The sequence below is a fragment of the Pyricularia oryzae genome, chromosome 1, assembly GCF_000002495.2.
Source record: "Pyricularia oryzae 70-15 chromosome 1, whole genome shotgun sequence".
Taxonomy (NCBI): domain Eukaryota; kingdom Fungi; phylum Ascomycota; class Sordariomycetes; order Magnaporthales; family Pyriculariaceae; genus Pyricularia; species Pyricularia oryzae.
The window spans coordinates 4,974,957-5,001,682 of NC_017844.1; the positions used below are offsets into that span (position 1 = coordinate 4,974,957).

Here is a 26,726-nt window from a genome sequence, read left to right on the forward strand (position 1 = left end):
TCTCCTGGGAAAGATGTTAGTCAACCAGATCCTGGAGCTCGCAACGACCAACGAGATCAAAAAAGCCCTCCGGTCGTGTCCAGCCCACCTCGAAGCCGCCTTTGAAGCGACGCTGGAGAGAATCTCGGCACAGCCAAAGTCTCGCAGCGCACTGGCGCATCGCGCTCTCAACTGGATCGCCTCGGCCGAACGACCACTCCTAGCATCCGAGCTGATTCACGGCTTAGCAGTTGATCAGGAAGCAAAGTCCATGGCCGACAAGGACATGGTATCCGCAGAGATGATCTTGAGAGTATGTGGCGGTCTTGTCGTCCTCAACCCCCAAGATGGCAGCTTATCTCTGCTCCATGCCACAGTTTATACGTGGCTACGTAGTCGAGGGCTCGCGCGCACCCATGAGGATATAGCCGGGGCCTGTTTGATCTATATATTCGCCAGTCTCCATGCAAGGGAACCGGCGCCAAGTATAGAAGAGACCGAGAGTCGAATGAGGAATCACCCATTTCTGGCATACGCTACACAGCACTGGCGTGCTCATGTGCAGCATTTCATGGATATTGGCCCGCCAGGGACACACAGCAAGATCCAAGCAATGATCGAAAACTTCATTGGTAATCCAACTCTCAGCTTTAACGCATTCCAGGTGGCATACTTGGGGAATCCAAGCAGAGATTTGGCCCCGAGAGCTGCGGCCTTTGACACAAAGCCAACAGGTCAAACTCCCATACACTATGCGGCATTCTGGGACCTCCCAAACAAAATCCCCGAGATGCTGCATGCTGGCTTCGACATCAACGCACTCGATTCCCAGAGCCGGACGGCTTTACACTGGGCCACCTTTGCTCAAAGCGAAGCTGTCGTCCGGGTCGTTTTGCAAGCGGGGGCTGAGGTCAACCTCCAAGACTCGGCTGGATGGACGCCCTTGTTTTGGGCAGCACTCCACGGCGACGTACAGACCGTCAAGTTGCTACTCGACAATAACGCCACGCACCTACACCGGGATGCTCACGGATGGAGCGCTTTGAGATACGCAGCATCCAGGCATCATTTGCCCGTGATCACGCTTTTTCTCAAGCACCAAAGCAAAACCAAAGCGGCCGTTAGGCAGCTACCCCTGCATCGTCTTGACAGCTTCACCCTGCAGCAGATCTCACCGCCAGATCGCGGCCTCCTGGAAGAAGTGGCCGACATGCGGCTAGACCGGGACGATGCAGGACGTGATGATCTGTTGGAGATTTTGACGAGCGGCACGCTAGAAGTAGACGACTTGTGGAGCAGCTGGAGCTCTGATCAGCCAGTGGGCAACATTTGGCGAATTTTGAACAAGGGAGAAGGCATGTACTACAAGCACCATTGCCGACCACGATTCGGCAAGACATCCGACCGGCCGCAAGCGTATCCGCAGGTCGGGTTGTTGCGGAGTGCCATTCGGGATGGGCAGCTTGCCGTCGTTCGATTTCTCTTAGCTCTGGGAGTCGAACTAGACGACCATCATCAGCAGTCGCTTCTACACCTCGCAGCTCTGCGCAAAGATCCAGGCTTCGCCGAGGCCCTCATCCAGTTCGGAGCAGACGTTGACCCAAAGGACCATAATAACATGACGCCACTGCAGCGCGCGCTGGCCGACGGCTTCGAAGAAACCGTCAGAGTATTGGTTACAAGAGGCGCCGACGTCAACATGCGCGGGGTTCCATGCCGTATCGACGCGGCGCGGTGCCGCCGTTGGTGCTCGCGTTGGGGCGAAAGTGCAAAGAGGAGGAGAAAATACGCCTGGTTAGTCTGCTTCTCGAGCACGGCGCCCGCGTCGACATGGGGATGCTGAGAACGCCCAACTTCAAAGCTCGCAAGTTCCTTCATCGCGGCTTCGGAAGTCGCTTCGGCTTCGACACGGCTGGCATGACGACCGTACACTACGCCGCGCAGACCAGGAACCCGGCCCTCATCAAGCTTGTGATCGGTGCCGGAGCGGACCCCAAGGCCCTGGACGAGTTTGGGAGAACGGTCGTGCATCACTTTGCCTACGGGTACTCGAAACCAACCTCCAAGGATCCGGAGGCTACCACAGCTGACAGAACCTCACTGGAAAGCATTTCCAATGCCTTGCGCCTGCTTCTTCAAGAATGCGGCATGGAATATCTGAACCGTACTGCCAAATGGACTGCATCGTGCCATGCACTTCGAGACGGAGCTCAGTCATTTGTCACAATGGAGGCGGAACATTCGCCTCTATCAGTTGCCGTTTCGATAGCGGATTGGCGAATGGCAGAGGCGCTCAGAGGGCTGGGTGCTAGGTTGCAGACCAACATTCCGCTGGATCCCATCTTGCTCAAAGCTGTCGACGAGTCAGAAGTCGACATGGTCGAGCTGCTTCTGCAACATGGGGCTGAATTCTTTGAGGGGGGAGGGATACAAAGATATCCAGATTGGATAAGTTTGTTCCGCGAGTTGGATAAAGCAGGGCCTCAAGGTCTGCCTCGATTCCAAGCCATGATTCGACACCTTCAGGCGAGCGGGCTCGACCTAAACACAGAGGTCACTGGAGATCCTCTATTCCACTACCTTGCCACGATGGTGAGCCACTCGCCGCAGGCTGCGCAGATACTGCTGGACCTAGGGGTAAATCCCTACATACCTGACAAAAGAGGCATAGATGCTTTCCTGATCACTGCCCTGAGCCATAAAGAAGCCGTGCTGAAGATCCTCTTGGAGCACGCAAGGACCCACCCCGACGAGACTCACTGGACTCGTCACCTGCCTCGGGAAGGCTCGACACCGGAGGCATACGGCATGCAGGCGCAAGAAATCTGCAAAGCCCTGTACGCCGCGGGCCTGATCGACAACAAGTACAGCACTGACAGCGTCACCGACAGACTATTCGATACAGGCACCCTGCTACACGAAGCCACCGGTGAATTGATACGAGCTCTACTCCAGAACCATGCAAACCCAAACATTGCAAACGCCAACGCCCAGTGGCCCATCCACGTCGCATCGCGCAGAGGAAACACGGTCATGGTCGACATCCTGATGGGACTCGACGGTGCCGAAGCCGATATTCTCGACGGCAAGGATCGAAGCCCGCTGCACCACGCCGCCCTGAACGGCCACGCCGAGACGGCCGAGGCGCTGCTGCGTCACGGCGCAAAGGCCAGCCTCGTCGACTCCCACGGCTTTTACCCGCTGCACCTCGCAGTATGGAAGAACCATCTGCGAATAGCCCAGACGCTCCTGTGCGCTCACCCACAAGCCGCTCTGGGCCAGACGCTGTCCATGCCGATGGATTTCGACCGCGACAGGCCGTCGGGGCTCTATGCAGGGGAGCGGTGGCGGGCCACGCCGCTCCACATCGCCGCCATGAAGGGAAACGCCGATATGGTGCGGCTGATTGTCGGCGCGGTCGAGCAGAGCACTGAGATGGATGTTGGTGTTTTGGTTCGTCTACGGACCGACGAGGAATCGACGCTTCATCAAGTCAAGGCTGCAGGGCCCACGGCGTTGCACATGGTGCTCGACACTGGCCCCTTTTACGGACAACGTGCCGAGCCCCTGTCTGAACCAAGGTTGGAGATTGCCAAGATATTGATGGATCACGGAGCCGATGTGGCGGGCGTGGCAGACCATTTGTATCTGAAGGATGTTTTGAGATTTAGAGAGTTTCTAGATCTGTGGGATCGGTTGCGAGTTGGAGTTGGCAGTGATGTGGCCGTACGTTAACTTGGACATGATAATGGGCTGAAAAAAGAGATTAAGTGCTAGGAAGTAAGTGGACTTATCATTCTTACCTAGGTACCTACGTACTTGACTTCTTAAGTGAACCTGGGCAGTTCCTTAGAATCAGGGCGAAGTAGGTAGGTGCGATGAAGCGGAACCTGTACACAGTGGAGGTTTTGTGGAGGGTGCTCCTGCGATTAAAGCCCGTTCATCCACAGGGGTTGAATCTGTTGCGCGCCTGAATAGGTTCCTAGGAATTTAACATCCCTTGATTCATTGGTTCTTCGTGGCCAATTTGCGGGACCATCATTGCCATCGACGGGTTCGAGGCGGACATCTTGGCCAATGGTAGAACTCGTGTGCGCAATAAGTCTACCCAAGTCTGCATACCAATATATGGGAAGGGTGAAATTTCGTCTCCAGCTGCAGATGCCCGATACGCCGATTAATGTGCGTTTGCAGCATTTATTTAGCTTGTTCAGTAAGATGGTAGGTAGGTAGGTAAGGTATGTAGGTGTCAAAATGTCCACCTTCCCACGCTTACATGATGGGCACGGGAGGGGAAATAAGCGCCAAGATCAACTCTTGCAAGTCACAAACGAGATACTGCATGTGGCAAATCTTAGTTGCCTGCCTTGTTTCTCCACTTGTGCTTTCAGGCGCTATTCCGGACAAACGGGAGCGACCTCGCCTCACCTACCTTGCTGCAGGTCGCGTCAATCGTTGGCTCGCTTTCTCCTCCAACAAATCACCACCACATTCGTTTTTATTTTGGCTTTCGGAGTTGGCGCATGTGATGTAGACATGCTTGTGTCACAGTTCCATGTTTGATTTTACTGAGCACGATTTTGCCGTAACTGTAGCCTTCGAATTCAGTCGCGAGCAACACAATGCCCGCTTTCTTTGACCCGCATACTCAGATCCCCGCCGCTATCAACAGCCAGTTACTACCTGCGCTTGATGATCTCGCGGCGGATCCAGATAGACTTGAGCGGGCGCTCAATCGTCGCTTCGACCGCGAAGTGCCACCACAAGATGACGACGAAACTGAAAGTGATATCGAGCAAGAAGCTCGCGACTTTGAACTTAGCCAGCGCCCGCGCGAGGCGATCCTGGCGGAGTACAGAGATCTGATTGATGCGCCGCTCGACGGAGACGATGTGGACAATCTCGCGTTCCAGTTCCATCATTCTCATCACCTTTACGACCCGAGAAAACGCTACGAGGATGAATCCAATCATGAGCGAGGATTATTGCTTGATTTTTACAGAAGCAAATGGCCCGATCCCAGGACAGAACGGTTCCTCGAAGGCGGCGGGAAGGGGGAGCTTCGGCGCAAAATAATTGCCCGGCACATAGTCAAAAAGCGATGGCAGAATCTTGGGCTTTGGAATACAAAATGGGGCATTCCTGGGCGGCTCAACCGTCAAGAAAACGATAATCTAGTACGGTGGAGATGGGCATTTGAGCCGGAGCCTTTGGAATTTGGCCCTGATCATCCCGCAACCTTGGCCACGCATCGAAGTAAAGGCCGCAAGTTCGGGGAGCATCAGAACCCACCGCCGCCTCATGCCAATCCCGGAAGCAGCAAATGTGCCTCCCAACATGAAGCCCGCAACTTTATCATAACGCGCCCATGGTTTCTCTGGGCGCAAGAGAAGATGGAATACAACCACAGGCTAGAACGCATCCCACTTGCTTTTCTCGGCCGTTGCAGAGAGGATGAGCCCGATGCGGTTAAGGAACTCTGGAAGAAAAGAGGCCACTGGGATGACAACTGGGAGCAACACACGACTTATGTTGGGCGGCCCGTTCCGGGTTGGCGATGGCCCAACGAAGACTCGGATCTGGAACCTGACAATTCGTACGATCTAGATACCGAGCTGACTCCTTCGGAAGTTGATGCTCTCGAGGATGTTGATGCATTGCCTCAGCCGCGACCCGTAGAGTTCTTCCCACAGCCGCCAACAGGCTTGACGGTGCCTCTGGGGTCGCTTTTTCCAATACAGACGTACACACCACCACCTAAGAAGCGTCAGAGAAAGTCGACGGGCACGAAACAGGAGGGGCAGGGATCGACGGAAAAGCGGCGCGGTCGCCCACCCAAGTCGGCAAATCGAGTCGAAATGCCCAAGCAGAATTCTTCTGTTCAACAAAGGCTGCCAAGGGCAAAGCATCGACCGCAGAAGAATACCGTCGACAACTGGGCAGACCAGCCGCGCCGCAGCGCAAGAATAGCAGCTCATTCTGCCGCACCATCCGAGCCAGTGCCAGCATCGTTCCCGTGCCAGCCACTCAACCTGCAGTCAAATTCAACCAAAACAGGGGGCAGGAAACCCCGGCCACTCCCTGCGCGAGCTCCTGCACCAGAGGGTCCCAAGAGGGCTCGTGGTCGACCAGCGATGGAAACATCCTCTACGGAATCCAAACCAAGAGGACGTCCCAGCAAGGTTGTAGCGTCAAATGGGGTAGAGAAGCCGAAAAGTCCGCCTGCCAGGCACGGGAGGAAACCAAAGGCTTTGGATGAAGTAGCCGTAGCCAGCACTATCAAGGGAACAGCCACAGCTCCAGCGCATGGAAGAGGTCGTCCAAGGAAGAGTGGTTGATTCAGGGGCAGGCCTGATTGAGACGGAAAACAGGACGCTGTGAGAATAGCAGAATAGCAGAACAGAACAACAGCGCATAGCACATTTTCTCTGGCAGAAGCTTTGCGAGCTCGCAAAGGTTGATTTCAGGTGGTCATTTTAGATGTGCGGAAATAGATTCGCCAGAATGAGGACGAATACAATTGATGCACATGCCGCGAAAAACATAAAAAATGCCACTTGCCATGGACCCAGCTTGCCAGGTGGGCAAAGAACGCTATCTAGTCTAGACTAGTCTGAATGTAACCAATATGTACAGTACGAGGGTAGCTTATTTAGTGGGGCACCCCGGATTCTGTTGCCTTCTGACGGAGCACTGCAGCTGAGTAATCGATGCAAACAAATCGTGCAGATTGCAGGCGATTTGCCCAGCAATGAATTTTGACGTTTCAAGACTGCTGCTGCCTGTTTGCCACTTCACGGCGACATCTCTACCCAAACAACATACATCCACACGCTCGTTCCGATCAATTCTCCACGAAAGAACCCGCCGATTAACGCCCATCATCATACTGAGGAGGTGCGGTGCTTTTGGCTGGGGGGTGTTGCCATTTGCGGGCAGCCGCGTGCGTTCCGTCGGACCAGGCCGACCACAAAGGATCCCGCCCTTGCCTTGTTCTTTCATCTTTCGTCTGCCAGCATCTCAACACTCGCTTCTGCTGACGGCAGCCGCCTCGAGGCTTGTTCCTCCCGCATTCTTCACTCGTTCCTGTAGCAGGCCGTGGCGTCGCTCGACGGCCACGCCCAAGTCGCCAAAACGTCTTCACCACTTCTACGCGATCTTCATACTGTAAGATTACAACAAATAACACAACATTTGGGCATCTGCCCAAAGTCCCGCATCTCAAAGGCGATCAAAGCGAAACCCAAAGCAAGTCGGCGGAACAAGAAACGCAAAAGCCGTGCGGCTCTTCAAGAGGTATATAATACGCCGAACAAATCGCAAGCGACAGCGCGCACCAAGGACGAAGGCAAGGACACCCGTCAAGCCGCAAAGATGGCTTCCATGGCGGACATCGGCCTCGAGGCCGACCCTTATCAGGCCGATCTGAACAACACGATGCAGTGCAACGACTGTGGCGTGCCCACCTTGCTCCAGGAGGAGGTTTCATCCGGCGACATAGTGTGCACCGAATGTGGCCTAGTCGTTGGCGCACGTATAGTAGACATGGGCAGCGAGTGGCGTACGTTTGCCAATGATGAGGCTGGCGATGACCCCTCGCGTGTCGGTGATGCTGGCAACGAGATCTACGGCCCCAGCGCCCTCGAGACCAAGGTCGACATGCGCCGCGACCAGGGTGCTTCGTATAAGATTATGAAGTCGCTCAATGCGGCCAACAAGAAGATCCAAAACGAAAAGGGACAAGCTGCCATCAACGCCGGTATGGCAAAGATCAAGGACTTGGTCGACAAGATTCACGGCGGTGGCAACGTCATCAAACAGGCACAATCGCTATTCCGCGAGGTCGAGGAGGCCAAGGCCCTCAAGGGCAAGTCGGCCGATGCCGCAGTTGCGGGCTGCATCTTCATTGCGTGTCGAATGGAAAAGGTTCCCCGCACATTCAGGGAGATCCACGCACTCACCAACGTCTCCAAAAAGGAGATTGGAAGGACATACAAGGCTCTTGAAGAGTACGTCAAGAAGGTCAACTACGAGAACCGGGGCGGCGCCGCAGCTGTTGACCACAAGATGCCCACGGCCGACGATGATGACGATGACATGGCCACCAAGGGAACCACAGCCGAGTCTCTGTGCACACGCTACTGCTCTATTCTCGGATTCCGCGTCTCTCACTTGGCGGAGCGTGTGGCCATGCATTTGGCTCGCAAATCGTCGTCTGTTGCTGACCTGGCCGGCCGCTCGCCGCTGTCAGTCGCCGCCGCCTGTATCTACATGATGTCTCACCTGATTGGCGAGCCGCGCACGTCCAAGGATATTGCCGTTGTGGCGGGCGTCAGCGACGGCACGATCAAGACGGCATACAAGTTCCTGCTTGCCGCCAAGGATGAGCTCTGCAGAGACGGCGAGTTCGACCCAGCCACCAAGCAGCGTCGCGAGGGTCTCAACCTCCCGGCCTCATGCCCGGGTCACAAGGCCTTGCCATCGGTCTAGTTGAGCTGAGGCCGGAAGGCAGTGGGTCCGACGACCTGCCCTTGGATGCAGGTGTAGTAGTAGTTGGTCGGGTTGGGTTTCTCTACTGGTTCATAATTGCGGGCTCTTTTCAGGCCTCAGTCGCCTAAGAGCCGTCTCTTATTCTTTCAAATTGCGGGTCTGTTTGGTTTTCGTCTTGGGATTTCCCTCATCCTATCGGGCATTCATCATGGTTATCGGAGCATCTGGAGTTTGGGAAATGTACTTGTGAGTGCATATATTTATCGAGCGAAGGCCATAGTAATAAGAAAACATTGGGCCTTACGATTGCGCGCCGTGATGGAAACTCTGGTCATCAACAGACTGCTACGCGCGTCTCCCTTATTTGTTATTGGTCGTTCAGCATGCAAAAAATTATCATATCCCTTATTTCTCGAGCCCTTTCGATGGATATAAGCTGACTACTTTGGTACCTTAACAAAGGCGCCTAGACAGTCCCTTATTCCAAAAGTGGATCACCTAAGCCATATTATCAAGGTGCCCCCAGTTATCTGATCTCGGTGGTAGGCTCATCGATGCGTGACGCGTGGCTTTCACGTGACCTGCTCACTACCCTTATCCACCCCACAAACCCTCCGGTTTTCAACAACAAGCACCAAGCAATTTGGCGCAGGGGAAGCGCGCCGGGCTCATAACCCGGAGGTCTCTGGATCGAAACCAGAAATTGCTATATTTTTTGGATTTTTTTGGATTTTTGTTCGAGCTTTCCACATTGCGACGTACCAAAGCGTCTGTTTATCCTGATATCCAGTGACCTGGGTCATTGGTGGGAGGCAATGGAAAATGTCTTTTGTCGAGGAAGGAGCAACGCAACGCTTGCAGACGCCCCACCTGCCTCTGTCGCGATTTGTTCTGCCTGCGACAGCCAACATCACGAATGCGGTGTTTACTTTTTTTTTATTATCTCCCTTTAACAACTGCACCACACCCACGCTGCCATCGACGTTTCAACCCGCAAAATGTGTGGCATACACTTCTGCATTCGCTCGGCCTCGTCAGATTCACCAGAGTCGCGTCCTTTGGATCCTGCCGTGGAGCGCCGCTTGTGCAGCCGCGGGCCTGATCATCTCGGTAGGGTCGAGGCGCGATTCGGACCTTGGCAGCTTTCATTCAGGTCGACGGTCCTCGCCCTCCGTGGCGATTCTATCACCACACAGCCGTTTGAGGATGCAGCCTCTGGCTGCGTGCTGTGCTGGAATGGCGAGGCCTGGCGGATTCGCGACCGCGTCGTCGAGGGCAACGATGGCGCGCAAGTGTTTGAGTTGTTGGCCCGAACCTCGGGTACCTCGGCGGACGAGACTGAGAATGGAATCCTCGATGTGCTTCGCTCTATTGAAGGTCCTTTTTCTTTCGTCTTTTTTCACTCGCCTACCGACAAGATCTACTACGGAAGGGATCGCCTGGGCAGGAGATCTCTAGTTACATCTAGTGACGGTGGATTCAAGCTGTGTAGCATTGCCGAGTCTTCTTTGTCGTCCTGGCAAGAGGTTGAGGCGGATGGGATTTACTGCCTGGACCTGGGCAAGTGCTCGTTTGAGCCCTCTTTTCCCGAGCCCATGATACATAGCTGGACGGCCGACCATCGGCAAGATATTGTGAGTTCTGCCAAAGCTGGCAGTTTGCGCCTTGTCCCGAGACGGACTTGATATTGTGTGCGGAACTTACCTTTGCAGATTTCTGGTATTGGATGTTTCAACACGGAACTGCCTAAGGACCCCCAAGCAACCTCGCCGCCAGAGATGGATGCAGTGCAGCCATTATATGAGCATCTTGCGGAATCTTTAAGGCTTCGCATCCTCAACGTACCGATACCCCCTCGTGTCGTTTCCGCGACAGTACCAGACACCAGGGTTGCTGTCCTGTTCTCTGGTGGCCTTGACTGCACAGTTATTGCCAGGCTCTGTCACGAACTTCTCCCAGCCAGCCAGGGCATCGATCTGTTAAATGTAGCCTTTGAGAACCCTCGGCTAGCAGCCGCGCAACGCAAAGTCGACCGTAGTGCGGAAGATTTGCTTGAAGAATTGTATGAGGCTTGCCCAGACAGGGTCACGGGCAGGAAATCCTTTGCTGAGCTGCTACAAGTATGCCCAGGGCGAGCCTGGCGGTTCATTGCGGTAAGTCTTAGCTGTTAAACCCCACACCTCGGCTTGCACGCTCCGTTTGCTCATCCATGTCAAACAGATCAACGTCCCCTATACAGAGACTACGTCCCACCGAGCTGAGGTCATCTCACTCATCCACCCTCACAATACCGAGATGGATCTTTCCATTGCCTATGCCCTATACTTTGCTGCTCGTGGACAAGGTGTATGCTACAACAGTGACTCAATGACTGACATCAAGGGCAATGCGACACAACGGCCTGATTGCTTTACCCCCGCGCGAATCCTTCTCTCGGGTCTGGGGGCTGACGAATTGTTCGGTGGCTACACCAGACACGCAACCGCATTCTCGCGTCTGGGCTATGCGGGGCTGGTTGAGGAGCTCAAGTTGGATGTCGCACGACTTGGAAAGCGGAACCTGGGCCGTGACGATAGGGTCATGTCAAGCTGGGGAAAGGAAGTCCGCTTTCCTTTCCTTGACGAGAGGCTTGTACAGTGGGCCATTGATCTACCAGTGTGGCAGAAGTGTGACTTCGGCTTTGACCAGCTTGACGAAAACAGCATCGAGCCCGGAAAACGGGTCTTGAGGCTTCTATCCGAACAGCTGGGCCTCAAAAATGTTGCGAGGGAAAAGAAGCGTGCGGTATGTTTTTGCTACTCCCATAGACAGTTCTTCTTATCCTGTGTACTCCCTGGTCACGTATTGGTCGCTTTGATAGATTCTCCGGTTATGCATAGAGAAAGCTAACTACTGAGACAGATACAATTCGGCTCCCGGACTGCAAAGATGGAGAATAGCAAGGTCAAAGGGACGACGTTGATAACGTAATACACCCTGGTCCACAGCTCTAGGCATGCAGTATCAATGCCTCGAATTCTCCTGGTGGTCTGGTTGCTAGACTGTTGACGCATCCGCTCTTCCTACAAAGTAACTACAATCCTGGCGGTGATGACACAATTACAGATACTTCCGAGTACTGAGGGATTCAGCAGCGACTGGAGACAAAATCTGATCGCGGCGCTGAGGTTGTGTGTTTCTCTCGCATCTCTTGATGGGCTATGAAACCCTCCTCTTCCTACGACGATGAGTCTTACTTGGTTGCTAGTTCACTCATCACAATGACGAAGTAAAGGCAAGTCTGAGCCAATGAGTTCCTTCTGCCTTGGCAGTACCAAGGCCTCGTCCGATAGTTGAGCCTCAATTAATTGAATGCATGTCAACTCTTCCGTACGTTGCTTTTTCTAAGCTTGGCAAACTGCAACCTGGTTTACTCAATCTTTGGTTGTCCCCCGTCGTAAATCATCCACCGATCGAAGTTTGCTCTTTTTCAACCACACCTTGAACCACTTGAAATTTGGATGGTGCAAGATTTTGTGGAAAGAGCAAGACAAGATCGCTGGCGACAACAGTTGCAACAAACGCGACAGGGTCAAGGGTCAAGGCAAACGATCCGGGGCAAGCAGAAACGGTCAGGCTTTTGACACGTTCATCACCTCCACAACGGTGTGTGGCATGTTTCCTCGGCCCTCCACTTGCCAGGCGAAATTATGTGGTGCAGGTCGCTTAACGCACAGGGCGGGGTGGTGAGCTGTGGTCTGCATCACGACGACTGCCTGATTTCAGGCCATTTGAGATGGTGAAAAGCATCAAAATTATTTTAGTGAGTGGTCAACATAGTAGCCAGTATTGACTTACACTTACTTCATAATTAATCTTCATCGACGGACAGGTTCCCGCTCATACCGTCGTCACCACCGCGGGCATGTGAGCCGTCCCGAGGACGACGACTTTCGGTTTCAAATCTCAGGGCGGGAGCCACACACACGGGGACGCGCGACATGGGTTTGTACGGTAGCATTTTACTCATCCTCATTCTCTTCCGATTTATGGGCCATAGTGACAAACCAATCGGCTCACGACCTTGGTAATATTTTAATGTTTCTATTGCATCCTTTGTGGAGGAACTCCGCTCACCTTTGCTGTTCTAGGGGGCCAACACCGCCCCCTGCAGATCCCTGCGCGGAAAATCTGTTGCACGTACTACTTGCCTTACGCGGTAACGGCTGGTGCTCGGGCCTCCAGGGCTCCTGCTGCAGTTTCCCTGCATCGCCAAATCTTTGCTGTTTTCGCCCTCGACCCAGCGATCTTCTGGTACGGGAGCGGCACATCTTTACGACGTGCTGTCGTACAGTGGTTTTGATGATTATTTTTGTGTGCAAGGCAAACAAAAGAACAGGGATGGGACCCATTCTCCACGCTACCTGAGCTCTACGCAAGCGACCACTGAATTGCTTGCTTATCAGCGTTCGCAACTTGATCTCGGGCGGCTATCCTTCCCTGGCACCTTGATCCTTGGTAGGCAATATGTATTGTTAATCCGGTTCTTTTCCCGGGTGGTTCTGGGAACCATCGATCTCTTGATCGTCTTGCCATGTGCTTTTCAGTTCATCACATCTCGTCTTAATCCTTCTTTTATACATACGGCCAAGCCTAGGGCAGGTCTTTACCATACAGCAGCAAGTCTGTTTACATTCTATATTGTTGTTTTTAAATTTTATTATCTACTTCGCTTCTATTCTTCGTTTGAATCCTGGTGGTTTGATTCTTTTGTATTCATTATTGCGTCTGGCCAACGACATTGCACCCGATAGACCATTTGCACCTCCGCTTGGCCCGTCGCCGCACCACGTCCCGGGCTGTAGACAGTCGAACCTTGCGATATTTGACTACGACGCCCATAGTGCCATAATCACCGGGGAATAAATCGCCTGGCGGCGGCGGAAGCGGATAGAATCGCACCACATTTTATCGCGATTCCGAGGCAGGGTCGACGTCGTGGCTGGCCAACAAACAGCAGCGATCTCGAGCGGGTCGAGATCGCCTCACGCCATGCAAGAAGCCAGGAACAGGCAGTACGGAGCCGGGAGAAACCCGCAGATGAATTTCCCGGTGTGGCCAACGACACCCTCCAGGCCCTACTCGTTATTCCCGCCAGAGCATAGACGCGGGAACTCGGGGTCGTCCCATCCTTCGCCCGGCTTAGCGAGGCCTGTGCCGACGCCAGTGCCGCGACCGCGGCCGCCACCGACGACGACAATGATATCCCACAGCACACCGATCAGCAGCGGCCGTGGGGGAGGTCGCGTCACAACCGAATCGGCGGGCCCGGGAGCCCCCAGGCGAGAACCCGAGCTAGACGAGTGGCCGACGTTTGCACAGTACAACACGACGCCGCCGCTGGATGCGCCGACGGAAAGCTCATGGAAATCTGATCCGAGAAAGGGCAAGAGGAGCAAGCGGAGGAAAGGGAGCCTCCGTAGCGTGGTCGACGACGAAGAGCGGCGGTCCAGGTTCGCGCAGGTGTCGATGCGGGCACTGCATGTGCTATCGCATATGGCGTTGTGCGTGGTGGTGCTTTATGTCATGTTTATGTTCTTGGCGATGCCGGCCGTGACTACAACGCGGAACCAACGGTAGGTTTTTTTCCTGGATTATCAGTCGTGTTCGCGTGTTTGGTTTGTCCGACGATGGTTTCTGGCCTATGGGGCCTTACTCTCGGGTCAGGCCTGATTTTTGCGGGTGCATATTGAGAACCATGAGATAAACAACAGGCTAACCTATGACCTTGGTCCATCACAGACTAAACGCAATCTCCAACGAGCGCAACAACCTCAATCGCAAGGAGGCTTTCGGCCTGGTTACGATACTCTCGGTCGATGTTATCCTGGACCTGTACGGGCTGTGGGTGTGCCGGAGCCACTGGTCGCGCCCGGCGCTGGCGGCACGGCTGGTGGTGGGCGGCGGCTACATCACCATGTTTGCTGTGTACTACGCGCTCGGGGGCCGCGTCTTCCCGCCACAGTTTACATTCTTCGGCATGAAGCCCACCTTCGCAGCCCCGTTCCTCTACCTCTTCATGTGGTCGCTGGGGACCTGGAACGTGCTGTGGGTAGTCATGTACCGGCACCAGCTGCTGGGGAAGAAGCGGAGCGGCGATGGTGATGGGCGAACGGAGTTTGGCGGCAGCAGCATCGGCGGTGCTGTCGGGTTCCGCTCACAGGACGACGCGGTGGCGCAGCAGCAGGAGCACTCGAGGAAAGGCAGCTCCGAGTCGAGTGCCTCTTCGACGTGGCGACGGCCGGTGTGGCCGTTTTTGAGGAAGGGGTCGTTGGACGACGACGACGACGCAACGACGATAAGGGTCAACGAGGAGCAGCAAGAAGTGCGTCCGGGGCTCCATGGGCTGCCGCCGGGGTATCTTGATTCGATACGGCTTAGCCAGTGGAGGAAGGGGAGGAATACTTGGGGGAACGGGGTCGGGGATGGGACTGATACGCGGCACGAGAGCTTGGATTTTCAGACGGGGCGTAGGAGTCAGCAGCCTTGGAGGGGAGGTTGAGGTCTACTTGGCGCTACATAACAGAAAACAATAAACATGATTATCTTCAAGGGTGCAAGTTTAACTAAGCGTGACTAGGCAGTCAAATGGCATGGAATATTTGACTATTTGGCCAGTCAACTGACCAACCCGAGTTAATTTGACGGTGGTTAGCACACCTGAAGGTATTCTAAGTCTAAATCAAAAAGGCGAAGAAAAGATCATTGAGAAAGAAATAGTATCATGGGGATAGTAACTGGTCATCCATGCTAACATTCGAAATGAGCTATCAAATGATGTATAACGTGTAAATATGAGTAGTACCTCACCAGGCTGGGGCGCAGCACTGCAGATGCCCCATCTCCCAGGGTACGTTGCTTGGCACCGTCCAACCCAACGCCCGCTGTCATGGCCAACAATGGTGTTGTGTGCCGGCTGCAGGACGACGCGAGCGAGCACCAGAGATACGTAGCCAAGATCCTCGACCCTCTATATTACAATTTTACCGACGACCTGTCCTCGGCACGCACCCTCGGGACACATGCATGCATGTCGACCAGGATTACGCCGTGGAGGCGTCAACGCACGAGCAGTCAAGAGACTCAAACATCGCAGAGGATTCTATGCCGGCGTACTACGGCTCGCGGGCATTTGAGATGTCGCTGGACCTTCCCGAGCCGGACGGGCGCAAGATACGCCACGTCCGGATGGTGATCTCGCTCTGGCTAGAGTTCAAGAAGTAAATGCCGGATCGATTCCAGGGCGAATCCACGAGGCTGTATCAAGAGTGGCCGCTCGAGGCGTGGAGGGATTCGCCCGAGTTGAGGCCGCTCTAGGAACCTGCGCTCGCCATCGGCAGGCATAGCTTGAAAATTCGATGTAGAACAGCGACGACGCGAGCTGCCGCGACTATCAAAGTAACGGTAACAGACAGAGGATAAATATATTTGTCAAATTAAAATAAAATAATCGACAACAGATATTCGGCCCGAGAGCCCAGATCAGCGGCCGAGCCTAGCTCTCCCGTCTGCTTCGCCCGTTTTGGGGAGGAGGGTGGCTATGCATCGAGGTGTGAGTAGGTTTATGGGGGATGGCGATCGATCAGCCCAGGGAATTCTCAATAGCCGCTTGCGAAAATCTGATTGCCTAGGCGGGTCCTTTTTGTTGGCATCAGGCTCATGGTTGGTTGGTCCGTCGGTCGAAGATCCCTCAAGTCACCAAGAATAGCAACAGTCAACTGCCCCCGAATTAATTAATTCACTTTGTGGGTCCACTTGTCGCAATTGCAGCCTGGCTTTTTGTGCCCCCAGCTAAGCTGCAGTCTACTGTAGGTAGGGCTATCTTGGCGATCAAAAGCCTGGTTACCTACCTCGTATGGGTTGTCGTCTAACACTGCTCAGCCATTGTGCGAGTGTAACCCTCAAGATGATCCCCCTCTTTCCCCCTTCGGGGTCTTCGGGGCTGTACTGTAGCTTTTTGACCCCCCGGCACGTCACTCCTAATTGATTCGACGAGCGGCGTGGAATGCTCCAAGGCTGTGTGTGTATTTGAAGAGATGACCATTTGCGTCTAGGGGCTGATTGTTTTAATAAAGACCATCGGTGGGAACTTTCTCTTGCTAAGCTCTCTGGGTTTTATGGTTAAATAATTGAAGATAATTGAAGAGTTGGCAACAACCACAAGCTTTTCCCTTGCTTCTTTCATATTTGACTGCACCCATAAATAAGTGTATCTCGCCATGGCGCCATCAACATCTTTATTGGCACTGCGAGATGCTGCTATGACCAACAACATCACCGTCAGCGACTCCCAAAAAAATAGCAGCAGTAGCAGCAATGACTCCACAACATGGGTCCTCATCGCCATCATAGTCGGCCTCGTTGCCCTGATCGCCATCTCGGTGTTTGTCATCCTCAGGATGCTACGCCTCAGAGAAAGACGACGATTACAACAACGACAGCAACAACAACAGTACGGGCAGGACGACGACCACCAGGCGTGCGATGAAACCGGCCGGCTGTCGCCATACCTCCACGCGGCGCCTCCGCAACAGCGCAAGCTCAGCAAGCTCAGCGAAGCGGATCGGCGGTCGTGGGGCGAGTATGTCGAGCAGGAGCAGCGCGCCATGATGATCCGCAAGTCGCTCGCCAGCCGGTCTGCAGAGTTCCCCGGCGGTCGTCGGCACCACTCGGATAGCGTGTCGTCCAGCGACAGTGATAGCAGCTTCGTGGAGCCATCTTTGGTAGCGTCGCGGCCGACGACCTCGTCTGAGGCCATGTTAGCAGCAGCAGCACCACAGGGCAATTCGGACGTCGGAATTGATCAGGAAAAAGACGAAGAGGAACAGCAATTTCCCGCTGGCGGGCTTCGCGACGACTGGAAGGCGTTCGAGGCGCAACTACATCTTGACAAGTCGCTGGCTCGAGATACGCACCCAGCTGCCGCGGGTAGAGGGGTTGAAAGTGAGCGGGTATAACTGGGTATATTTTTCTCAAATATAATAAACATGTCAAGTTCTGAAACAAAACATGCATGCATTTCGCACTGGATCCTCGTATCATTCTTCACCGGATCATGCCAAGAGTTGATGTCAGGTCAATTTTCAAGCACTCTGCGTTGTCGTCAGTCTTCCTAAAACGAATATCCACAACAAGGATACCCACTCGACACGGTGAGGCATTCAACTATCGATCGCGTTGACTAACGGGACGGCGGCAGTGATGACCACCCCTCATCCCAGGTCGGCTGAACCGCCACTGATGGCCGTCACGCCATGAGCCCACCTGGGTGAGCCCTTGCATGCCTGACGAGTCACCTCTGTGACCCACTCAAGAATCACCGATGAGAAATGGCGCACCAAAGCTCAACCTCGACGGCGCAGTGTCTGCAAGATCCGCGCCACGAGCTGCCCCCACCAGCAATATCACCAATGAACTGGGCCGGTAGCTCAGTGGTAGAGCGAAGGATTGCAACTCATCAGCAATCATCCTTAGGTCTCGTGTTCGAACCACGATCGGCCCTGTTCCCTTTTTTGTTCATTTTTTGTTTTTTTAGGGAAGAGTCGTGCCCGATGGTCCACCGGTGGGTGCTTCATACTCATAGGACAATACGTCTCGGCTTGCCCCGACATGGCCATGCGGCCCTGAAGGACCACCGTCAAGTGATTGTTGAATCGTTCAGGACTGGTGGTAGCGAGCTGTATGCAGAGATTAGGTCAGGTAGCATTGGCCAGACCCGACACTGAAGATGTTTTCTGGGGTGAGGTGGGGAGAAGGAGAGTCAGGATTGTAAATCAGGCATCTCATTCGGGTTGATTAGCGTTTGACCTAGGTAGGCTTGGTAGGGTATATAGAGCATCATGAAAAGACTCGTGCCTGAACAGAAATCTCAGAGGCATGGTGGGAAGAATTGAATGTTATTCAGTTGGCAGCGATGGAAGTCAAGTGGTTACTGCAAAATACAGCACGTAGAAATGAAATCATCTTGAATGGAAGCACATTTTGGCGTTTTCCAAGCACTGTAGACATTGATGGGATGGTTGGTGGGTGCACTTCAGCGTAGACGCGCTAGACGCGAGGTGTGGGCCACTTTTGGAATGTCGAACGGTGGATCTCGCCCCGCAAAAAAGTAACGTCGCTGCGCGCGACCGATTGATGGATTGATTTCAACGTCAACTCTGCAACTACGACCAAATCGTGTCGGCATCAACCACAACCACCACCGAAACCCATCCTTCCAAGAGCCTATAAAAGTGACCACGCGATCAGAAGCTAGAACCGATCACACAAACACATCGTCCCTCAAGAATGGACTACCAAAACCGCGCCGGTTCCAAGTTCGGCGGCGGCGGCGTGGCCTCGCACAGCGCCACCAACGCCGACCGCCGCGAGCGCCTGCGCAAGCTGGCTCTTGAGCACATCGACCTGGACAAGGACCCTTACATCTTCAAGAACCACTTGGGCGCCTTTGAGTGCCGACTCTGCCTGACGGTGCACCAAAATGACGGCTCTTACCTCGCCCACACCCAAGGGCGAAAGCACCAGACCAACCTGGCGCGTCGTGCCGCGCAGGAGAAGCGCGACGGGAGGGACAAGAACATCGACCCGCAGACAGGGTTGCCGGTCGGTGTGGTGGGCGCCGGGTTCAGCGCGTTGGGGTTGGGCGGCGGCGCGAGGAAGAACGCGGTCAAGATCGGTAGGCCGGGTTACAAGATTACAAAGATTCGGGATCCCGTCACCAGGGCGGAGGGTCTTCTGTTTCAGCTCCAGTTTCCGGATATATCGCCCGGTACAGTGCCAAAGTGGCAGGTCATGTCGGCGTTTAGCCAGCGCGTCGAGGAGCCGGATAGGAACTACCAGTATCTGCTCGTGGCGGCCGAGCCGTACGAGACGTGCGGCTTTAAGGTCCCGGCACGAGAGCTCGACAAGCGCGAGGGGAGGATGTTTGAATACTGGGACCCGGATGCGAAAGAGTATTGGGTTCAGGTTATGTTTATGACGGAGCGGGAGGAGCGGTTCAATGCCGCTCCGGGGTTGGGGGCGAGGAGTTGATGAGGTTGGTGGCGATGGTGATCAATGTTGCAGAGAAAAACCGCAGGGGAAGATCGCCAAGGGCGAGATTGAACGGCCTCTTCGTTCGACTATGACGCCCCATGTCTAACCGGCCGCCCCTTCGCTGCGGTGCGGTCAGTGACCTATGGAGAGCGCATGGTCAAGCTTTTGCCAGGAAAGGCAGAGCTGCTGGGTGTGCGAGTGGATTTGCTTCACTCGTGAGATGCCGAATGTGATCTGAAATTGTAACGAATCAGGGCCTCAAAAAGGCTACCGAGCAGAGTGTACCACGACGTCCACGTTTTTGGCTCCTGTAAAGATAATGAATAAAATACCCAGCAGTCCGACTCAACGTTCCAACGGCACTCTTGACATTACGTATGGTCCTGGGGCTCTGGAGTTTTGACACCCATGGTGATTTGCATATATATGTGCATATATATCTCGGTGGTCTGCCAGCCACAAAGGAATACTTACTTACACGAGAGTTTGCCGCAGGTTTCTACCTTCTCTCAGAATCTTGACGCGGCACAAGTCGGTATACAGAGGTACTGTTTACTTCCGCTACTAAAGAAGTTGAGGCTATTCTAAAAAGCACTGCATATCGGAAATTTGGGAATTCGTATGATGAAACCGTGTTTCTTTGGGTCTTCACTGGGATCTTGAACGACTCGTCCCAATCCAGGGAATCCAGGTGTAGTAGGCGGGTCGTTAGCCACAAAGGTTTTGGGATTGAGTCCAGGGACCATTTCCGTCCCCTGATTCCCAGTAAGTTCTGGTGCTACCTCAGCTCTCATTTGACTATGTCCAGACAAGAAAGTGCCAATTTTGGTTAGCGGTGCACTGCAAGGATGTCACTTCCCCGCAGTCTTTCTGACAGAATCATTCCTTACGGTGGGAGTCGCTCGGCCGAGATATATCGGGTGGCGGTTTTTGAGGACTTTTCTGGCATAATATCCCAAGCTCGCGAGCTGTCATGCCCCAAGGGAGTTCTTCCTAGGTAGGTAAGGCAAGGAAAAAAGTGTCTTCATTTTACAAATCTTTTCGATGTTAACATGATCATTTAGGTCATATCAACCGTGAGCCCCTGGGCGTCGTAATCTGGACTCCTATCCACAGACCTAGATTGAGACCCTGCGGTTCCGTCAAACATTTTCACGGCTTCATCGCCAACACGATGAAGGAAAGGGTGCGGCTTCACTGACCAGGCAAAGAACTATCTGAGATCCCCGACGAGTTTCGCGACGGACTCTCAGACGACGCCCAAGTCGTCTTCACACATGCCGACCTGCACCCGAGCAACATCATGGCCTCGGCCGATTCCCCCTGTAGAGTGGCTGTCGTCATTGACTGGGCGGCAGTCGGTTCGATACCGGACTACTGAGAGTTTTGCAGGGCTGATTACACGACCCGGACGTAGCAGCGAGTGGCCGGGTATGTATATACCCATGTTTCTTCCGGAGCCTAGCTGTCTGGGGACATTTTGGGATAGTTCTCACACTTTCGGTTGATAAAATACAGCTGGTCAGGGGTTTCAGAGCGTGGATATTGATCTATTGATCTTGTGTTCTTCCTACGGTATGGCACCCAGCATCAAGCCCAAGACTACGCATACCTTGCCAAGCATCTCGACCTCTTCTGGGCCCGCTACTCTTTCTGTTTACCAAGAAGCGGAGCTTACTCAGGAACCAAAATACATCGTTTAGATTCCCAGAGAGTCGCTCTCCGGCCTGTCTTCTGTAAAATTATTGAAATGAGCCTAGTCGTTCTTAAAAGAACAGACGTTTACTAGATGCAAATGCCTATGCAAGGTAAGAAACATCCTGATGCGTTCAAGGTCTGGACTTACAACGTACTTAGACAGGGTGAAGGGCCAGTTTAGGGGGTAATTGTTACAGTGACTTGGCCAGGCTGGAAACTCGGAGAAGGTCTTGAAGAATACCTAAGGAACTTGTCAGTTCACCATATATGTCAAATGGAATTTTTTTTCTACATGTTATCAACTTATGCAAGCCTGCATCGGTACCGTACATATCACCCAGTGCATCCACCAACATGTTTCGCGAAAACCCCCGATTCGCCCATTTATACTGCAGCACGGGACTGAGCGCCTTACCACCCACCATGTAAGCACCTTGTTACTCCAAGGGACTTTTCTTTTTCTTTCTTTCTTTCTTTCTTTTTCCATTCTGCACACTTTTACAAAAAGTGAACAAAAGCACACACGACCACACCGGACCAATCAAATCTGCTAAGGCGTGATAACTTCAGGGCCACAACCCCATGCTCAGCCATCACCAGAGATTGTGTCTCCTTTTTTTTTTTTTTTTTTGGATCCCATGCAACAAGAAACTTGGCCACAAGAGGATGAGTGTAGCCAGGTAAAAGAAAGAGGAAAGAAAGATAGCATTCATCCTTCTACACCTGACAAAACTACAGCAGCCCCTGAAAACACATGGCCACAAGATCTCAAAACATCCGTGCTCCAAACGGCTTACACCCGGAAAGAAACAACCAAACCTCGGAGGTGTATCCTCAAAGCCCATCAAAACCGCCACAGAGGACTTGAGCAAATTTCTTTTTTGCAATCACGGTAGATATGTCGACCTTACAAGCAAGTAGACTTCGCTAGAAACGTGCCCAGTCGCTAGACACCATATATCACGGGGTTATCCAAAACGAGCAACCGCTCGCTGTCGCCCGAACAAACAGCATGCCCAGCTTCTCCTGAGCAAGATTTTCTACCCGTCCGACGTCAAGCTCGCTTATGCAGCGGGAACTGCCAGTGACTGCTCACTCGTCTTGTCGGGCGCGACCTCGGGAGAAGATATGAAACCTCTTGCGAAGTAAGACGCATCTGGTCAATATCCAATCGCAGTTTCAACATCCAACATGGTGAGCAGTCAGACTTTCCAGTTCTCTTTGTTAGCCCCATACCCTTGCCATAAATTGATTCCCCTGAAAACCGGACTCTACTTCCCGCCCCTTCCTCAACAGCAACACGCGATATACCGGACGAAAAAGATATCCCCAGTTGCCTGAGTTTAACGAGCTAAAAGGGGAATGCACTGAGCAGATACCCAGCAGCAAGATTAACAACCTGCTTTCTCCGCATCTATTACCCGAGGAGAACACTCAAAAAGGAAGTGGCCCGCGCGCCAGCCTTTTGCCTTCAACCCGAAAACTGCGCTTTCCAACAAAGGCTTTGTTTTTTTGAACACCTCCTGCCGCCCCTTTTGCCACCGAATTGCAGACCACAGATGCCCGAGTACACAAAACACGCATACAGGGCCAGACATGGTTTGAGAGCGAGTCAGAGTGACAGATAACGTAACAAAACCGACAACTGACACAACGCTGATTTCCATTAGCGGAAGTTGTTGTCGAAACGCTTGAACGTATAACCGATGAAAGGCAAGCTCATCTCCACCGTCTCCTCGCGCACAGGCGCGCCAGTGGTCGCCTGTTGTTGCATCTGTTGCGCCCGCAACACCGTCGCGTTGTCCGTCTGGTCGATCTCGTCCGTCGGGAAGTAGGTCGTGTCGATTGCGGATGTGAGCCGGGGCTCGAACGGAGCCCTGATCCGTCGCAAGCCTTCGAACTCGACTCCGCGGAAAAAGGAGTGGCTCTTGATCTCGTGTGCTCCGCCCCGACCCAAGCGGTTCTCCGTGTTGCAAATGAGGCTAATAGGTCGCAAGTCAGTGATGAGGAGAGGTCCAAAAGGAAAATTACACAAGCAAACTTCTGCGTGCACATTGCAATGTATCACGTCAAAACCCGTAGCAACTCACCTCCGAATCAAGTTCTCCGCCTCGACGCCCAGCTGAATGTCGTCGGGGAAGTACAGACTTTGCCTCCAGTTGACAATCTTCCTATACGTGTCGTGGCTGTCCTCGGCACAGAACGGGGGCCAGCCGACTAAGCACTCAAACATGATGGTTCCCAGAGACCACCAATCACAGTCAAAGGTGTAACCGTGACCAGTAAAGATCTCAGGTGCAATGTAATCAGGGGTTCCGACGGTAGAGTATGCCATTAGTCGTCGCGACCTCCTCCAGTCGTTGATCTGAGCTCGGTTAGAGACGGTCAAGTTGATCTGGTCGATTGCGATCGAGTTGCGGTCACCACGGGGTCGGTTCGATTTGCCCTGCAGCAGCTGCTGGTAGTAGTTGTTATCGTGCAGCTTGTGGAAGCCCGTCGAAAGACCAAAGTCAGTCAACTTGACATGTCCTCCCCTGTCAAGCAAAATATTGTCGGGTTTGATATCACTAGAAAGGAGTTAGTCTGACGATACTGGAGAAAGTCGACTGTACTTTTGAGGATAACTTCTTTGCATGTCGCGGAATTCACTTACCGATGAATAAAGCCAAGCTTGTGAACCGCTTCTATAGCGAGAACGATTTCTGCAATATAAAAGCGCGTAATATCCTCCGAGAAAATTTCGTACTTGATCAACATGGTCATAAGATCACCACCAGGCAAGAACTCCATCAACATATATAGGAAGTTCGCGTCCTGGAAAGTGGTGAATAGCTTGACGACCCAAGGACTGTCCGACTCGGCAAGAATATCTCGCTCAGCACGCACGTGGGCAAGTTGATCCTTTTTAAACATCTCCGTTTTGATCAGAGATTTCATGGCGTAGACCTTGTTGTCCGACTTCTTCTGGACCAGTTTGACCTCACCAAACGCGCCCTTGCCGATGATCTTGATGGTGTTGTAGTTTTCGGGCTTGTCCTTTGTGCGCAGGAAGCGCAGGTACGAACCCTCTTTGCGCCCTCCGGTAGACCAGATCTGCTCCTTCCTAGACTGCGACTGGTTCGGTTCGGAGAGTTTGAGCTCCATCTCGCTCTGCCTGTGGATGGGATGGCGCCTGGATCAGCTAACGACTCTTTGAAATACTGGTGGCAAGCCATTGCCGCCGCGCATCAAACATGTTGGCAGCGGGCGAAATGGGTAACTGACCTTTGGTTACGCTCCCTCGCGCGCTTGACACTATCTTTGAAGAAGTCGGCAGCAAGTTGCGCGCACTTCTTCTGGTTGTTGTTGGCACCCGGCCCATACTTGTCTGGGTTGCGCTCTGGGCCCGGCTGGAACTCAAGGGCGGGGTACTGCGCTGGCGCAGGTGGCATTGGCTGGCTGTGGTAGCCTCCATATGGCTGCTGGCCAGGCGCGCCGGCAGTTCGGGGACGTTGCGCAGGGGAGGGGCCACGCGAGCCGTAAGGGGCGCGGAGGTTCTGCTGGGAGAACTGATGTGCCAGTCCTACATTGGGATCATTAGTCCCTGGGGTGTTGGACCGGGGCTGGTAAATGTTGCTCTGCTGCTGACCGCCGTACTCGGAGCCGTGCGATTGTTGGCTGTGCGGGGGCTGCGCAGGATACTGGGCAGGATACTGGTTCTGCGAGAAATAGCCTTGGGGCGCATAACCCGTTGAGTATGGCTGGCTCTGCTGGGAAGAGGCGCCGCCCTGACCAGACGATGAGGGAGGTTGCTGGTTCGATCCGGGGAAGACAGGTTGCGGGAAGGTCGAGGGCGTGGTGGGGTAGGCACCTCGGTCGTTGAGTGAACCGCCTGGGCGCGGATGCGAGTTGTCGAAGTTGAGATAGAGGCGGTTGCCTTGGTTGTCCATATTGGCGGTGTTTATTTAAGATTGGAGGGTTTTGGAAGGGATAGGGTCGGTTCGTATGGTATAGTACGGTTCAGATACCTCGCTCAGCTGCGGCTCTTATCTAGAGGCCAAGTCCATGCCCAACTGGCGCCCACCTTTTGGTTTCTTGAAGCTAAGGCTAAAAAGAAAAGCTCTGCTTTCCTTGCCACCAGCACAGCATATATGGGTGTGTAGGCAGAGCAGGGTCGATTCGAAAAAGGTGGTAAAGAAGGTAGGCCAAGGTCTCTCGAAGAAAGTCAAGTGCAAGGACAGTGCTGTGTCCAAATGGCGGGCAAATCGGGGTGGTTGTCGATTGGATTGGCTCGGTAGGGGTTGTAGTGGGGTGGAAAGGGGGGAAAAGTGGTGGTCGGCTGCTGCTTTGTCGTGTCAAGGGCGGGCTCGCGGTGAGGGTCCGTCCCCTCTATCCCTTGCTTGGCTTACTGTCTGACTTGGTGGTGTTTCTCGGTGACAGGGACTGGAATTGGTGGAATGGACGGGTAAGTAATACTGTTCAAATCGAACTGGGCTCGGGGCTGCTGGCTTCTAGAATGTTTTGGCACCAGCCATGCAATTCTTGTCGGGTCTGTGCAGCAAGAAACGGCAAGTGGCAGCAGAGGCCGCAGGTGCACGTTGCAATTTTGGTACGTCTGGGGTTGGAATGAACGTGCTGAACGCAGGAAAGAAGAAAAAGACGAGACGATCTGCTGCTCTGCTCCTAATTGGACTTTCTGTCGGAAATACTGCTTGAAACTAAAAAGGGTCCGACTGGCAGCATACCAAAGAGTGGAGAGGTTCTGCCTCTGCGTGGCAGTTAGTTCTTGGTTCTGGTCTGTTGGAGTCTGGTTGTCGACAGGGATCCAATTCTACATAGTACGGTATCTCAGGGCGGTAAAGGGATGAGGGGCAAACTGCAGCAGCTCCTGCGACGGCGGCCTTGGCCCTCCACGATTGGCAGCCGCCAACTTTTAAGGGCCACTACGGCAGCAAGAGGGGCCAACCTTGCAGACCGTTTTCTGCGATGCAGCACTTGTGTTGTATCCGTATAACAACTGCATCTATTTCATGACAGCCTGCATCGGTAATAATGGCATTAGGGTGATCATATTATACAAAATAAAATAAAAAGCCGTTCAAGTGTTGGCAGGCACCAATTGATAGGCTTGACAAGTCTGGACAGACGGCACTAAGTGAAAGACAGTCTATAAGACGAGAAAGGAATTGTTTACGAGACGGGTGAAAAAAAAGGAGGCCGGCGGTTCGATCAACATCGGACCACGAAAGCTCTGTCCACAAGCTTAATATTCTTGGTGCACCATGCGACTTTTGGGAATGGTAGGTAAGACAAGGGCACATGCCAAACGTCAAGTATTAATCAAATCCACGCCAGTCTCAATCGTCTATCGCAAATAGCCAATAGCCCGTAGCACATGCATGCTACAAAAAAGACATAACAGCAATTCTTTGCCTGCCGGAAGCCGACGAGACGTGAATATATTCAACGTGCTGTGGAAAGAATAGAACAATTTACCCGGTTGGTCT

At 53.4% G+C, this 26,726-nt stretch overlaps 11 protein-coding genes and 2 non-coding genes across 13 annotated transcripts; 11 read left to right on the forward strand and 2 right to left on the reverse strand.

Moving 5' to 3' along the window:
• Positions 1 to 1,809: 1,809 nt before the first annotated feature.
• On the forward strand, positions 1,810 to 3,848 carry MGG_05368 (uncharacterized protein; the record flags this gene model as incomplete). Its single annotated transcript, XM_003710165.1, has 2 exons — positions 1,810 to 3,705; positions 3,825 to 3,848. The coding sequence occupies 2 exons, from the start codon at positions 1,810 to 1,812 to the stop codon at positions 3,846 to 3,848; spliced, it is 1,920 nt and encodes a 639-aa protein (XP_003710213.1).
• A 753-nt stretch (positions 3,849 to 4,601) lies between these two features.
• Positions 4,602 to 6,317, forward strand: MGG_05369 (uncharacterized protein; the record flags this gene model as incomplete). Its single annotated transcript, XM_003710166.1, has 1 exon — positions 4,602 to 6,317. The coding sequence occupies one exon, from the start codon at positions 4,602 to 4,604 to the stop codon at positions 6,315 to 6,317; it is 1,716 nt and encodes a 571-aa protein (XP_003710214.1).
• A 224-nt stretch (positions 6,318 to 6,541) lies between these two features.
• Positions 6,542 to 7,071, forward strand: MGG_13024 (uncharacterized protein; the record flags this gene model as incomplete). Its single annotated transcript, XM_003710167.1, has 2 exons — positions 6,542 to 6,559; positions 6,751 to 7,071. The coding sequence occupies 2 exons, from the start codon at positions 6,542 to 6,544 to the stop codon at positions 7,069 to 7,071; spliced, it is 339 nt and encodes a 112-aa protein (XP_003710215.1).
• A 282-nt stretch (positions 7,072 to 7,353) lies between these two features.
• MGG_05370 (transcription initiation factor IIB) lies at positions 7,354 to 8,469 on the forward strand (the record flags this gene model as incomplete). Its single annotated transcript, XM_003710168.1, has 1 exon — positions 7,354 to 8,469. The coding sequence occupies one exon, from the start codon at positions 7,354 to 7,356 to the stop codon at positions 8,467 to 8,469; it is 1,116 nt and encodes a 371-aa protein (XP_003710216.1).
• Positions 8,470 to 9,106: 637 nt separating this feature from the next.
• Positions 9,107 to 9,178, forward strand: MGG_20079. Its single transcript has one exon. It is a non-coding gene; the product is annotated as a tRNA-Met (tRNA).
• Positions 9,179 to 9,285: 107 nt separating this feature from the next.
• On the forward strand, positions 9,286 to 12,536 carry MGG_05371 (uncharacterized protein). Its single transcript, XM_003710169.1, has 4 exons — positions 9,286 to 10,103; positions 10,182 to 10,622; positions 10,690 to 11,253; positions 11,371 to 12,536. The coding sequence occupies exons 1-4, from the start codon at positions 9,468 to 9,470 to the stop codon at positions 11,437 to 11,439; spliced, it is 1,710 nt and encodes a 569-aa protein (XP_003710217.1). The 5' UTR covers positions 9,286 to 9,467; the 3' UTR covers positions 11,440 to 12,536.
• MGG_15179 (uncharacterized protein) lies at positions 11,452 to 12,779 on the reverse strand (the record flags this gene model as incomplete). The annotated part of the gene is made up of 3 exons (XM_003710170.1): positions 11,452 to 12,224; positions 12,313 to 12,531; positions 12,653 to 12,779. 2 exons carry the CDS (start codon positions 12,777 to 12,779, stop codon positions 12,320 to 12,322), a joined length of 339 nt encoding a protein of 112 aa, XP_003710218.1. The 3' UTR covers positions 11,452 to 12,224; positions 12,313 to 12,319.
• On the forward strand, positions 12,554 to 15,060 carry MGG_13025 (uncharacterized protein). The gene is made up of 2 exons (XM_003710171.1): positions 12,554 to 14,084; positions 14,251 to 15,060. The coding sequence occupies exons 1-2, from the start codon at positions 13,501 to 13,503 to the stop codon at positions 15,008 to 15,010; spliced, it is 1,344 nt and encodes a 447-aa protein (XP_003710219.1). The 5' UTR covers positions 12,554 to 13,500; the 3' UTR covers positions 15,011 to 15,060.
• Positions 15,061 to 16,626: 1,566 nt separating this feature from the next.
• On the forward strand, positions 16,627 to 17,587 carry MGG_13026 (uncharacterized protein). Its single transcript, XM_003710172.1, has one exon. The coding sequence runs from the start codon at positions 16,728 to 16,730 to the stop codon at positions 17,463 to 17,465; it is 738 nt and encodes a 245-aa protein (XP_003710220.1). The 5' UTR covers positions 16,627 to 16,727; the 3' UTR covers positions 17,466 to 17,587.
• A 338-nt stretch (positions 17,588 to 17,925) lies between these two features.
• On the forward strand, positions 17,926 to 18,010 carry MGG_20080. The gene has a single exon. It is a non-coding gene; the product is annotated as a tRNA-Cys (tRNA).
• A 650-nt stretch (positions 18,011 to 18,660) lies between these two features.
• Positions 18,661 to 19,946, forward strand: MGG_05375 (splicing factor 3a subunit 2). Its single transcript, XM_003710173.1, has one exon. The coding sequence runs from the start codon at positions 18,796 to 18,798 to the stop codon at positions 19,537 to 19,539; it is 744 nt and encodes a 247-aa protein (XP_003710221.1). The 5' UTR covers positions 18,661 to 18,795; the 3' UTR covers positions 19,540 to 19,946.
• An 873-nt stretch (positions 19,947 to 20,819) lies between these two features.
• On the forward strand, positions 20,820 to 21,245 carry MGG_13027 (uncharacterized protein; the record flags this gene model as incomplete). Its single annotated transcript, XM_003710174.1, has 2 exons — positions 20,820 to 20,973; positions 21,061 to 21,245. The coding sequence occupies 2 exons, from the start codon at positions 20,820 to 20,822 to the stop codon at positions 21,243 to 21,245; spliced, it is 339 nt and encodes a 112-aa protein (XP_003710222.1).
• A 265-nt stretch (positions 21,246 to 21,510) lies between these two features.
• Positions 21,511 to 26,094, reverse strand: MGG_05376 (AGC/NDR protein kinase). The gene is made up of 4 exons (XM_003710175.1): positions 24,505 to 26,094; positions 23,894 to 24,394; positions 23,331 to 23,807; positions 21,511 to 23,222 (listed from the first exon to the last, which is right to left on the reverse strand). Exons 1-4 carry the CDS (start codon positions 25,167 to 25,169, stop codon positions 22,907 to 22,909), a joined length of 1,959 nt encoding a protein of 652 aa, XP_003710223.1. The 5' UTR covers positions 25,170 to 26,094; the 3' UTR covers positions 21,511 to 22,906.
• Between the last annotated feature and the right edge of the window lie 632 nt (positions 26,095 to 26,726).